Source organism: Oncorhynchus mykiss, chromosome 21 (assembly GCF_057628025.1).
Source record: "Oncorhynchus mykiss isolate SJ-2025 chromosome 21, ASM5762802v1, whole genome shotgun sequence".
Classification (NCBI taxonomy): domain Eukaryota; kingdom Metazoa; phylum Chordata; class Actinopteri; order Salmoniformes; family Salmonidae; genus Oncorhynchus; species Oncorhynchus mykiss.
Window position 1 is genome coordinate 40,187,715 of NC_143042.1, and position 12,180 is coordinate 40,199,894.

At 44.1% G+C, this 12,180-nt stretch overlaps 1 protein-coding gene across 1 annotated transcript; it reads right to left on the minus strand.

The window, feature by feature from the left end:
• Window positions 1-6,239: 6,239 nt before the first annotated feature.
• On the minus strand, window positions 6,240-9,946 carry LOC110500942 (uncharacterized). The gene is made up of 5 exons (XM_021578447.3): window positions 9,821-9,946; window positions 9,446-9,493; window positions 8,973-9,023; window positions 8,721-8,891; window positions 6,240-8,159 (listed from the first exon to the last, which is right to left on the minus strand). Exons 2-5 carry the CDS (start codon window positions 9,462-9,464, stop codon window positions 7,711-7,713), a joined length of 690 nt encoding a protein of 229 aa, XP_021434122.3. The 5' UTR covers window positions 9,465-9,493; window positions 9,821-9,946; the 3' UTR covers window positions 6,240-7,710.
• Window positions 9,947-12,180: the final 2,234 nt, after the last annotated feature.

Sequence of the window (12,180 nt, forward strand, 5' to 3'; positions counted from 1 at the left end):
TGAGGTAATCACCTGGAATGCATTTCAATTAACAGGTGTGACTTAATGGAATAGTGGAATTTATTTCCTTCTTAATGCGTTTGAGCCAATCAGTTGTGTTGTGACAAGGTAGGGGTGGTATACAGAAGATAGCCCTATTTGGTAAAAGGCAGCTCAAATAAGCAAAGAGAAACGACAGTCCATCATTACTTTAAGACATGAAGGTCAGTCAATCCGTAAAATTTCAAGAACTTTGAAAGTTTCTTCTAGTGCAGTCACAAAAACCAATTAGCGCTATGATGAAACTGGCTCTTATGATGACCGCCACAGGAAAGGAAGAGCCAGAGTTACTTCTGATGCAGAGGATAAGTTCATTAGAGTTACCAGTTATTAGAGAAACCACTACTAAAGGACACCAATAAGAAGAAGAGACTTGCTGTAACGGTTTTCTTGGTGAGAAGGAGAGTCGGACCAAAATGCGGCGTGTCTATTGCAATCCATGTTTAATGAAGTGACACACTAAACACAAACACTACCAAAACAATAAACTTAACGAAAACCGAAACAGCCTATACTTGTGTAACCTAACACAGAACAATGACATCAGGACACTAAGGACAATCACCCACGACAAACTCAAAGAATATGGCTGCCTAAATATGGTTCCCAATCAGAGACAACGATAAACACCTGCCTCTGATTGAGAACCACTTCAGACAGCCATAGACTTAGCTAGAACACCCCACTAGCTACAATCCCCATACATACACACCACATACAAAAACCCATGCCACACCCTGGCCTGACCAAATAAATAAAGATAAACACAAAATACTTTGACCAGGGTGTGACAGAACCCCCCCCCTAAGGTGCGGACTCCCGAACGCACCTCAAAACAATAGGGAGGGTCCGGGTGGGCGTCTGTCCATGGTGGCGGCTCCGGCGCGGGACGTGGACCCCACTCAATCAATGTCTTAGTCCCTTCTCCTCGCGTCCCTGGATAGTCCACCCTCGCCGCCGACCATGGCCTAGTAGTCCTCACCCAGAACCCCACTGGACTGAGGAGCAGATCGGGACTGAGGGGCAGCTCGGGACTGAGGCAGCTCGGGACTGAGGGGAAGCTCAGGAGTGAGAGGAAGCTCAGGAGTGAGAGGAAGCTCAGGAGTGAGAGGAAGCTCAGGCAGGTTGACGAATCTACCATATCCTGGCTGACTGGCAGATCCTGGCTGACTGGCAGATCCTGGTCGACTGGCAGATCTGGAAGAGTCTGGTCGACTGGCAGATCTGGAAGAGTCTGGTCGACTGGCAGATCTGGAAGAGTCTGGTCGACTGGCAGATCTGGAAGAGTCTGGTCGACTGGCAGATCTGGAAGAGTCTGGTCGACTGGCAGATCTGGGAGAGTCTGGTCGACTGGCAGATCTGGGAGAGTCTGGTCGACTGGCAGATCTGGAAGAGTCTGGTCGACTGGCAGATCTGGAAGAGTCTGGTCGACTGGCAGATCTGGAAGAGTCTGGTCGACTGGCAGATCTGGGAGAGTCTGGTCGACTGGCAGCTCTGGCTGCTCCATGCTGACTGGCTGCTCCATGATGACTGGCAGCTCTGGCTGCTCCATGCTAACTGGCTGCTCCATGCTGACTGGCAGCTCTGGCTGCTCCATGCTGACTGGCTGCTCCATGCTGACTGGCAGCTCTGGCTGCTCCATGCTGACTGGCTGCTCCATGCTGACTGGCAGCTCTGGCTGCTCCATGCTGACTGGCTGCTCTGGCTGCTCCATGCTGACTGGCTGCTCCATGCTGACTGGCTGCTCCATGCTGACTGGCGGCCCTGGCTGCTCCATGCTGACTGGCGGCCCTGGCTGCTCCATGCTGACTGGCGGCCCTGGCTGCTCCTTGCAGACTGGCAGCTCTGGCGGCTCCTTGCAGACTGGCAGCTCTGGCGGCTCCTTGCAGACTGGCAGCTCTGGCGGCTCCTTGCAGACTGGCAGCTTTGGCGGCATCCTGCAGACAGGCAGCTCTGGCAGCTCCTTGCAGACTGGCAGCTCCTTGCAGACTGGCAGCTCTATGCTAACTGGCAGCTCTATGCTAACTGGCAGCTCTATGCTAACTGGCAGCTCTATGCTAACTGGCAGCTCTATGCTAACTGGCAGCTCTATGCTAACTGGCAGCTCTATGCTAACTGGCAGCTCTTTGCAAACTGGCAGTTCTGAACAGGCGGGAGACTCCGGCAGCGCTGTAGAGAAGGAAGGCTCTAACAGCGCTAAACAGGCGGGAGACTCCGACAGCGCTGGAGAGGAGGAGGGCTCCGACAGCGCTGGACAGGCGAGGCGCACTGTAGGCCTGATGCGTGGTGCTGGCACTGGTGGTACTGGGCCGAGGACACGCACAGGAAGCCTGGTGCGGGGAGCTGCTACCGGAGGGCTGGGGTGTGGAGGTGGCACAGGATGGGTTAGACCGTGAAGGCGTACTGGAGATCTTGAGAGCGGTGCTGGCACAGGACGTGCAAGGCTAGGGAGGTGCACAGGAGGCCTGGTACGTGAGACTGGCACCATCTTAACCAGCCGACTAACACGCACCTCAGGACGAGTATGGAGCGCTGACCCAGGTGCCATCAAATCCCCGACACGCTCCGTCGGGCGAATTCCATGTTTAAAACACCAACACAGCAACTCCCTCATTTCTCTCTCCTCCAATTTCCCCATTAACTCCTTCACAGTCTCTGTTTCGCTCACCTCCAACACCGGCTCTGGTCTCCTCCTTGGCTCCTCACGATAAACAGGGAGAGTTGGCTCAGGTCTGGCTCCTGACTCTGCCACACTCTCCCTGAGCCCCCCCCCAAGAAATTTTTGGGGCTGACTATGGGGCCTCCGTCCGCGCCGCCTTGCTTGCTTCGCAAACTCCATTCTCCTATATCCTTCCGCGCACTGCTCCATCGAATCCCAGGCGGGCTCCGGCACTCTCCCTGGGTCGACCGCCCACCTGTCTATCTCCTCCCAAGAAGTATAGTCCATACTGTACTCCACATTGGGCTGTTCTTGCCTGTTGACACGCTGCTTGGTCCCTTTGTGGTGGGTGATTCTGTAACGGTTTTCTTGGTGAGAAGGAGAGTCGGACCAAAATGCGGCGTGTCTATTGCAATCCATGTTTAATGAAGTGACACACTAAACACAAACACTACCAAAACAATAAACTTAACGAAAACCGAAACAGCCTATACTTGTGTAACCTAACACAGAACAATGACATCAGGACACTAAGGACAATCACCCACGACAAACTCAAAGAATATGGCTGCCTAAATATGGTTCCCAATCAGAGACAACGATAAACACCTGCCTCTGATTGAGAACCACTTCAGACAGCCATAGACTTAGCTAGAACACCCCACTAGCTACAATCCCCATACATACACACCACATACAAAAACCCATGCCACACCCTGGCCTGACCAAATAAATAAAGATAAACACAAAATACTTTGACCAGGGTGTGACACTTGCTTGGGCCAAGAAACACGAGCAATGGACATTAGACCGGTGGAAATCTGTCCTTTGGTCTGATGCGTCTAAATTGAAATTTTTGGTTCCAACTGCCGTGTCTTTGGAAGACGCAGAGTAGGTGAACAAATTATCTTTGCATGTGTGGTTCCCACCGTGAAGCATGGAGGAGGAGGTGTGATGGTTGTTGGGGTGCTTTGCTGGTGACACTGTCTGTGATTTATTTAGAATTCAAGGCACATTTAACCAGCATGGCTACCACAGCATTCTGCAGCGATATGCCATCCCATCTGGTTTGCGCATAGTGGGACTATCATTTGTTTTTCAACAGGACAATGACCCAATACACCTCCAGGCTATGTAAGGGCTATTTGATCAAGAAGGAGAGTGATGGAGTGCTGCATCAGATGACCTGGCCTCCACAATCACCCGACCTCAATCCAATTGAGATGGTTTGGGATGAGTTGGACTGCAGAGGGAAGGAAAAGCAGTCAACAAGTGCTCAGCAAATATGGGAACTCATTCAATACTGTTGGAAAAGCATTCTAGGTAATGCTGGCTGAGAGAATGCCAAGAGTGTGCAAAGCTGTCATAAAGGCAAAGTGTGGCTACTTTGAAGAATTTCAAATATAAAATATGTTTTGATTTGTTTAACACTTTTTTGGTTCCATATGTGTTGTTTCAAAGTGTTGATGTCTTCACAATTATTCTACAATGTTGAAAATATTAAAAATAAAGAAAATCCTTGAATGAGTAGGTGTGTCCAAACTTTTGACTGTTTGTGATGTTGAGATATGATGTTATATACCATTCATACACAAACTTAAAGTGCATTCGGAAAGTATTCAGACCCCTTCCCTTTTTCCACAATCTGTTTCATTACAGCCTTATTCTAAAATTGATTAAATAAAACCTTTTTCTCATCAATCTCCACACATAATGACAAATCAAAAAGAGGTTTTTAGAAATGTTTGCAAATTTATTAAAAACTAAAAACAGAAATAACATATTCACATACAGATTCAGACCCTTTGCTATGAGACTCGAAATTGAGCTCATGTGCATCCTGTTTCCATTGATTATCCTTGAGATGTTTCTATAACTTAATTGGAGTCCACCTGTGGTAAATCCAATTGATTGGACATGATTTGGAAAGGCACATGCCTGTCTATATAAGGTCCCACAGTTGACTGTGCATGTCAGAGCAAAAACTAAGCCATGAGGTCGAAGGAATTGTCCGTAGAGCTCCGAGATAAGATTGGCAAGAATCACGTTGGGAGGAAACCTGGCACCTTCCCTACGGTGAAGCATGGTGGTGGCAGCATTGTGCTGTGGGGATGATTTTCAGCGTCAGGGACTGGGAGACTAGTCAGGATCGAGGGAAATATGAACTGAGAGAGATCAGAGAGATCCTTGATGAAAACCTCCTCATGAGCGCTCAGGACCTTAGACTGGGGCGAATGTTCACCTTCCATCTGGACAACGACCTTAAGCACACAGCCAAAACAACGCAGGAGTGGCTTTGGGACAGGTCTCTGAATGTCCTTGAGTGGCCCAGCCAGAGCCTGGACTTGAACCCAATCGAACATCTTGAGACCTGAAAATAGGTGTGCAGCGACGCTCCCCATCTAACCTGACAGAGCTTGAGAAGATCTGCAGAGAAGAATTGGAAAAACTCCCCAAATACAGGTGTGCCAAGCTTTTAGCGTCATAACCAAGAAGACTCAAGGCTGTAATCGCTGCCAAAGGTGCTTCAACAAAGTACTGAGTAAAGGATCTGAATACTTATGTAATATTTCAGTTTTTGCCTTGTCATTATGTGGTATTGTCTGTGGATTAGAGGGGGGATAATTATTTAATCAATTTTAGAACAAGGCTGTAATTTAACAAAATGTAGAAAAAGTCAAGAGGTCTTAATACTTTCTGAATGCACTGTATATCTACCATGAAAAGTTGACACAAACATCAATCACACAATCAACAATCCCATAACTATACACATTTTATTTTCTTAGCTTTGCAATGTCACCTCTCGTTGTGTTTTCATACAACGTTTTATGTTTGGTTGAAGTTACATTAAATAGTGAAGTAACCTGACCTGTCACACTTGTTCACGTTAGCATTTTGTTAGTCCATCACAGACTATATTTTTTTCAATAAAACACAGTAGGACAGTTCTACATTACAATTAATAATATTTATCTAATACTATGTAATTTAATCATATTAAGTTAATACCAATAACCAAGAACCTATGCAGACAATTGATAACCAGTAATGATCAGCCTCTTATTCTTTCGTCTACTCTATGTCCAATGAACGCATCCATGGATTGTCGGCAATAGAATGTAGGCTATGATAAAAAAAGATCAATTCAAAACCTTTACAGAATTTGGCAAAACATGTCAAATGTATTTGATTGCGATATGGTAAACTTACCTTGGTTGTGCGTGTGTCAGTGAAGTAAACACTACTACTGAGAGATCTGCGCTTGGGGAAAGTCAGAAAATAATTCAATTTCACCATTTCTCATTAACTGACGGAGCCACCGCTCTCGACAGCGCATGCTCTTGCGGTCCCACGTCTGGTGCTGCGGGCGACTGAAAGCAGCCAAGATCACAAGCTACTGTTGGCTACCTTATCGAAACGGTACGGGCGACTGACAATTTACAATGTTACAGTAAGGCAGCACAACTTCATTTGAATAGATTGGCAACCATTTGAATTATGCCAACTCAAATAGAGTAGGTCAAATGAAACACACCAGTCTAGAAGCCCTGGCCTTTTTATTGTGGAAGAACACAACGCACATTTTATCAATTCAATTGAGCCATAATACATTCAAACTTCGATTTAGTCTCTGTTTGACTTTGTATTCATTTGCATTATTTGCTCTGTTTATTCCAAGTAAACAAGCTGCTGCATATAAAATTGCTAATATTGGTAACAGACAGTAGACCCATAAGCTTGGTATTTGGGGTATTTTATCAGGATGCCCATTAGCTATTGCAAAAGCAAGTCAAATCACATTTTATTGGTCATATCTACGTGTTTAGTAGATGTTATTGCGCGTGTAGCGAAATGCACGTGTTTCTCGCTCCGACAGTGCTGTACTAAATAAGAAGTAACATCTAACAAGTTCACAACATATACCCAATACACACAGTCCAAGTTAAGGCATTGAATTAAGAATATATAAATATATGGACGAGCAATGTCAGAGGGGCGTTGACTAAGATACAGTAGAACAGCATATAATACAGTATATACATATGAGAAGAGTAACGCAACATATGTAAGCATTATTAAAGTGACATTATTAAAGTGACTAGTGTTCCATTCATTAAAGTGGCCAGGGATTTCAAGTCTGTGTATATAGGCAGCAGCCTCTCTGTGCTCTCTTGGGGTCCACACAAAACATGAAACATGACATAATACAGAACATTAATAGACAACAGCTCAAGGACAGAACTACATAAATAATTGTATTTCTTACAAAAGGCACACTTATGTAACAGTATAACTTGAGCCCATCCCTCTCCTCGCCCCAACCTGGGCTCGACCCAGGGACCCTCTGCACACATCAACAGTCACCCTCGGTGCATCGCTCCACAAAATGCGCAGCCGGGGAACCACTATTTCAAGGTCTCAAAGCGAGTGACGTCACCGATTGAAACGCTATTAGCGGGCACCACCGCTAACTAGCTAGACATTTCATATCGGTTACACTTAGCCTACATATTAATACGTACACAAACTATCCAGGTCAAATAGGGGAGAGGCGTTGTGCTTAGGCCTAGTATTTGTCAAGCACTAAGATGATGGTCACACAATTTGATCCAGTTAGTTATTATAATTGTAATGATTTACGAACTACAGCAGGGGCAAAATCGGACCAAAAGTCGGCCCAGGCATTTTAACACACCAGTCCATTTTCTTTGGGTGTGCGTTTTCGGGCGTTCCACTAAACTATTTCAGGGCGGGTGTTTGTGAAGTGGAACAGCAGCCTATTAGCCAAATGATTATCATTCTGCTCAAAAATGGTAACGATAATATTTGTCTACCAAGGTACATTTTAAATCTTGAAAATCAAAGTGGGAATTAATATTTTTATTTTAATCTTCAGATTTTTGGTAACATAATGGCACAAATTGACCCATTGATTGCATTTTTACATGATCTCACCCCCCAAAATAGACAAATTCATGTACTATTGGTATTGTGAATAGTGAATTGCATTAATAATGAGCAGTGTTGGACTCACTCTGCCCAGTTACCACATACTCCTTATACTCCATAGTCTCCACACTCTCTTCATGTTTCACACTCTCGTCATGCCCCACACTCTCCTGAGTCTCCACACACACCTCAATCCCCATACACACCTCAGCCCCCACACACTCCTTAGGTTCAACACAGTCCTCAGTCTCCACAACCCTCAAAGGCTCAACAACCTGCACAGGTTTGACATCGTCAGACTTGCATAAAGAGACACAGCAGACCAGACAAAGTATGAAGCATGTACATACATCAAACAACACAAGCAGCCACATACATATAATAATGTCCAATATGATGGTGGTAGAGGCCACAAAGAGGTATAGAAATTTGTTGCAGTATACTGTGTTGCCGATGATCTCTTTCCGTGCGTAGTTGGGTTGGAATACAGAGAAGGTCCAAAAATGGCCTGTAGACAAAGCAGTAGGAAATGTAATCAATGTACACAGTTTGAGAGATCTTGTGTAGTTTTGTGCAGTGTCGAGTTAAGGCTAAGTTAGATAAAAGTTTGGTCCAAATCAGACTATATTTATAGAATATTATATGAATACTATAAATTAAAATGGGCAATTTGGCAATCAATTAGCTTCTCAGAGATCAAATTATTTTTCAACAAAATAAATGTTGCAGAAATCCTAATCTTATCTGTTTCTAACTACAGAAATGATTTCAGAACAATCTGAGATGGTGCTTGCTGAAATGACAGTTTCAGTACATTCCTTCCTTCCTTCCTTCCTTCCTTCCTTCCTTCCTTCCTTCCTTCCTTCCTTCCTTCCTTCCTTCCTTCCTTCCTTCCTTCCGTGAAGTAATCACTGAGCTGATAATGTTGGATTGTTGGAAGCAATACAGAAACAGATCAGTGATTACCTCAAAGAAAGGAGGGAGGAAAGGCGGGAGGAAAGGTGTGAGGAAGGAACCATTTAAAAATATTCAAACCAGGCAACATGTATCGTAATTTGATGTCTCGTACCAATAATGAGCCAGATGATGATCATGAACCAAAATAGTTTAGACAAATGTTGGCACACAACACGGTCCTTGCAGCAGGAGAAGAATACATAGAGGAGCCCGAAAGATCCAGAAATGATCATGTGGATAGGGATGACACGTTTCACTGGGCAGTCATCAGCGTACACAGCACCTATGTGGAGAAGTAGAGGAGTTTTGTCGATGAAAGATGATGCGGTATGATAACGATATGTTTTTCTTACTAGCTACTTACCCATGACAATGAAGGTCACACAAACTGCAACCCATAAGACCAGCTTGCAAACTGCAGAATTAGACAACACAAAATGTTTTTGTTGTTGTTTCATGCCCTATCTATGGTTGCATAGCATGATGATATAACATCTTTACATTTTAGAAACCTTTATAAATGTATACATTTATAATCGTGTACATTTATAAACAGACATGTGTCATTGTTTCCCTACCCTTCAGTTATCATCAACAGCACAGCCATACCATGACTAACTGTTCTCTAAAGGGGTGCGATATGTATAGTAAGAGTTATGATGTCATGTTACAAGGGTCACATTCCAGACGGACTACATTTCATCAACCAATGGTTGCGTGCCACGTCATCGACTGCACAGTTGGGCATCAGATTTGCCGCTATGTTAAACACCTATTTTTGAGGCTTCTGTAATGTCGTCAGATTGTAACGTAAAAAAAAGTAGCTCAGGTACGCACCTTCGATACATCTGCCCATGGTGCGTGACACAGATTGGTGGGATTGACCTGAATGGCGGATGAGACAAAATGTAAAATGTACTTTTTCATGAAGACAAGAAGTGATAACACTGTAGTCGTTGTGTGTCCCTTCTGCACTTCGGCAGTATCTTCTCTTTACTCCCACTCCAGTCAGTTTCTAGGCTCCCCACCGTCACACTCCCCACAGTCACATAGGCTAACTAAATATATCTATTGTTGACACAATGCTACAATTGAACCATCATTACTTAACTCTTCACTGCTGGTTTGCTAACGCGTATAGATCAGAGTTATCCTCGTCTAGGAGAGAGAGAATAGAAGTGCAGAAATCCTGTGAGTTAATACATTTCCTACCTGTTGTAGCTGTAGAACTTGCCTTCTCTTTAGTGGTCAGACACTTACGCTGCTGAACACCAAATCAACTATAAATGCAGAAGTGAAAAGGGAATTGGAACGTGGCTAAAAAAAAGGGAACTACGGTGACCTTACTGTAACAGTATGAATCTAAAGGTAGTACTTTCAGTTTGATGAATGATAAGAAACTCCACATTCTCCGGACTTTATCACTACTGCATCTTGTGGGTGGCAGCAGATCTGACATCTTAATCCTGCATCTTAATTCAAACACAAACACTATATTGATTTAAAGTTGCAGTTGTATTCAGCAGTGGCATTAATTCCTGTCACATATAAATATATCTATTTTTTAATTATTCAGTTAATAAAGCTGCATGGTCTCTTTTTTGCTTTCTTGAGTAAGGGATCTCCAAAATGCAGGTGTTTCAGCTTAGCTCAGTGCTTTCTGTGGTGGTGGGGAAGCCAGTTTGGTAATGTTCTCCAGTTGCGATATGATTGGCTCAGTGTTCTGTCACTCATGGGGACACTACTGTACGTCACGGCAAAATCTATGGGGAGAGCTGGAAAATTCAAGCGCCTTGGATGCTGCCATAGAGTTACATTAGAAATGCCCATCCAAGAAGGCTCAAGGTCATTAGCCACAGATAAAATGATGTCAAATCACGTTATATCTACCGTAGCTTTGATTGGACTGATCATGACAACATCATACTTTCAAAATCTTAGCTAGCAAGCTAGACATGCAGTCTTCATCATGAATCACGTCGACAATCGACTGGCAAATCCTTTCAATTCTTGTCATATGAAGCGAAATTATGGATAAAATGTATTGGTGCTCATCGGCCATTGGACATAAACATTACACAACAAGTTGGAAATCGCAAATTCAACAAAGAGTTGTTTGGAAGGAATTAGTGGGTAACTATAAGCGTTGCAAAGCAATCACTAGCCTGCTACTCAGTGGAGTGGGTGGGTGGTCCAAGTCTGGGTTTAAAGGTCTCTTTTCCAAGCTTAAAAGGATACACATTCAACACCATAGGCCAGAAAAAGTGGAATATATTGGCCATGCTGTCAATCGAGCATGACTTCTGCCACATTCAAAACAACTGGAAACTCGGAACTGGGAAATTTCATCAAATCTCTGGAAGACTGAAACAGGTTTCCCTCAAGAATTTCCCTGTATTTAGCGCCATCCATCATTCCTTCAATTGGGGCAGCAGGTACTATAGTGGTTAGTGTTGGACTAGTAACCGAAAGGTTTCAAGATCGAATCCCTGAGCTGACAAGGTAAAAATCTGCCGTTCTGCCCCTGAACAAGGCAGTTAACCCACTGTTCCTAGGCTGTCATTGAAAATAAGAATATGTTCTTAACTGACTTGCCTAGTAAAATAAAAAAAATCCTGACCAGTTTCCCAGTCCCTGCTGATGAAAAACATCCACACAGCATGATGCTGCCACCACCAAGCTTCATTGTGGTGATGGTTTCTTGGGGTGATGAGAGGTGTTGGGTTTGCACCAGACAGTGTGAGTGTGACAGAGTGTTTTCCTTGATGGCCAGAAAGCTCAATTTTAGTCTCATCTGACCAGAGTACCTTCTTCCATATGTTTGGGGAGTCTCCCACATGCCTTTTGGCAAACACCAAACGTGTTTGCTTATTTTTTTCTTTAAGCAATGGCTTTTTTTCTGGACACTCTTCCCTAAAGTCCAGCTCTGTGGAGTGTATGGCCTAAAGTGGTCCTATGGACAGATGCTCCACATTGGAGATTGGAGTATTGCAGCTCCTTCAGGCTTATCTTTGGTCTCTTTGTTGCCTCTCTGATTAATGCCCTCCTTGCCTGGTCCGTGAGTTTTGGTGGGCGGCCCTCTCTTGGCAGGTTTGTTGTGGTGCCATATTCTTTTCATTTTTTAATAATGGATTTAATGGTGCTCCGTGGGATGTTCAAAGTTTCTGATATTTTTTTATAACCCAACCCTGATCTGTACTTCTCCACAACTTTGTCCCTGACCTGTTTGGAGAGCTCCTTGGTCTTCATGGTGCCGCTTGCTTGGTGGTGCTCCTTGCTTAGTGGTGTTGCAGACTCTGGGGCCTTTCAGAACAGGTGTATATATACTGAGATCATGTGACAGATTATGTGACACTTAAATTAAGTCCACCTGTGTGCCATCTAACTAATCATGTGACTTCTGAAGATTATTGGTTGCACCAGATCTTATTTCGGGCTTCATAGCGAAGGGGTTGAATACATATGCACACACCACTTTTCCGTTTTAACAACAAGTTATTTTTGTCATTTCACTTCATATTTTGTGTATGTCCATTACATGCAATACAAATAAAAATCCATTTAAATTACAG

What these genes read in the sequence shown, in the direction of transcription:
- LOC110500942 (XM_021578447.3), bottom strand. An exon ending in TGTGACCTTCATTGTCATGG is followed by an intron (nt 8,892 to 8,972) that starts GTAAGTAGCTAG and finishes TTCTCCACATAG; the next exon opens with GTGCTGTGTACGCTGATGAC. An exon ending in CATCATCTGGCTCATTATTG is followed by an intron (nt 8,160 to 8,720) that starts GTACGAGACATC and finishes CTTTGTCTACAG; the next exon opens with GCCATTTTTGGACCTTCTCT.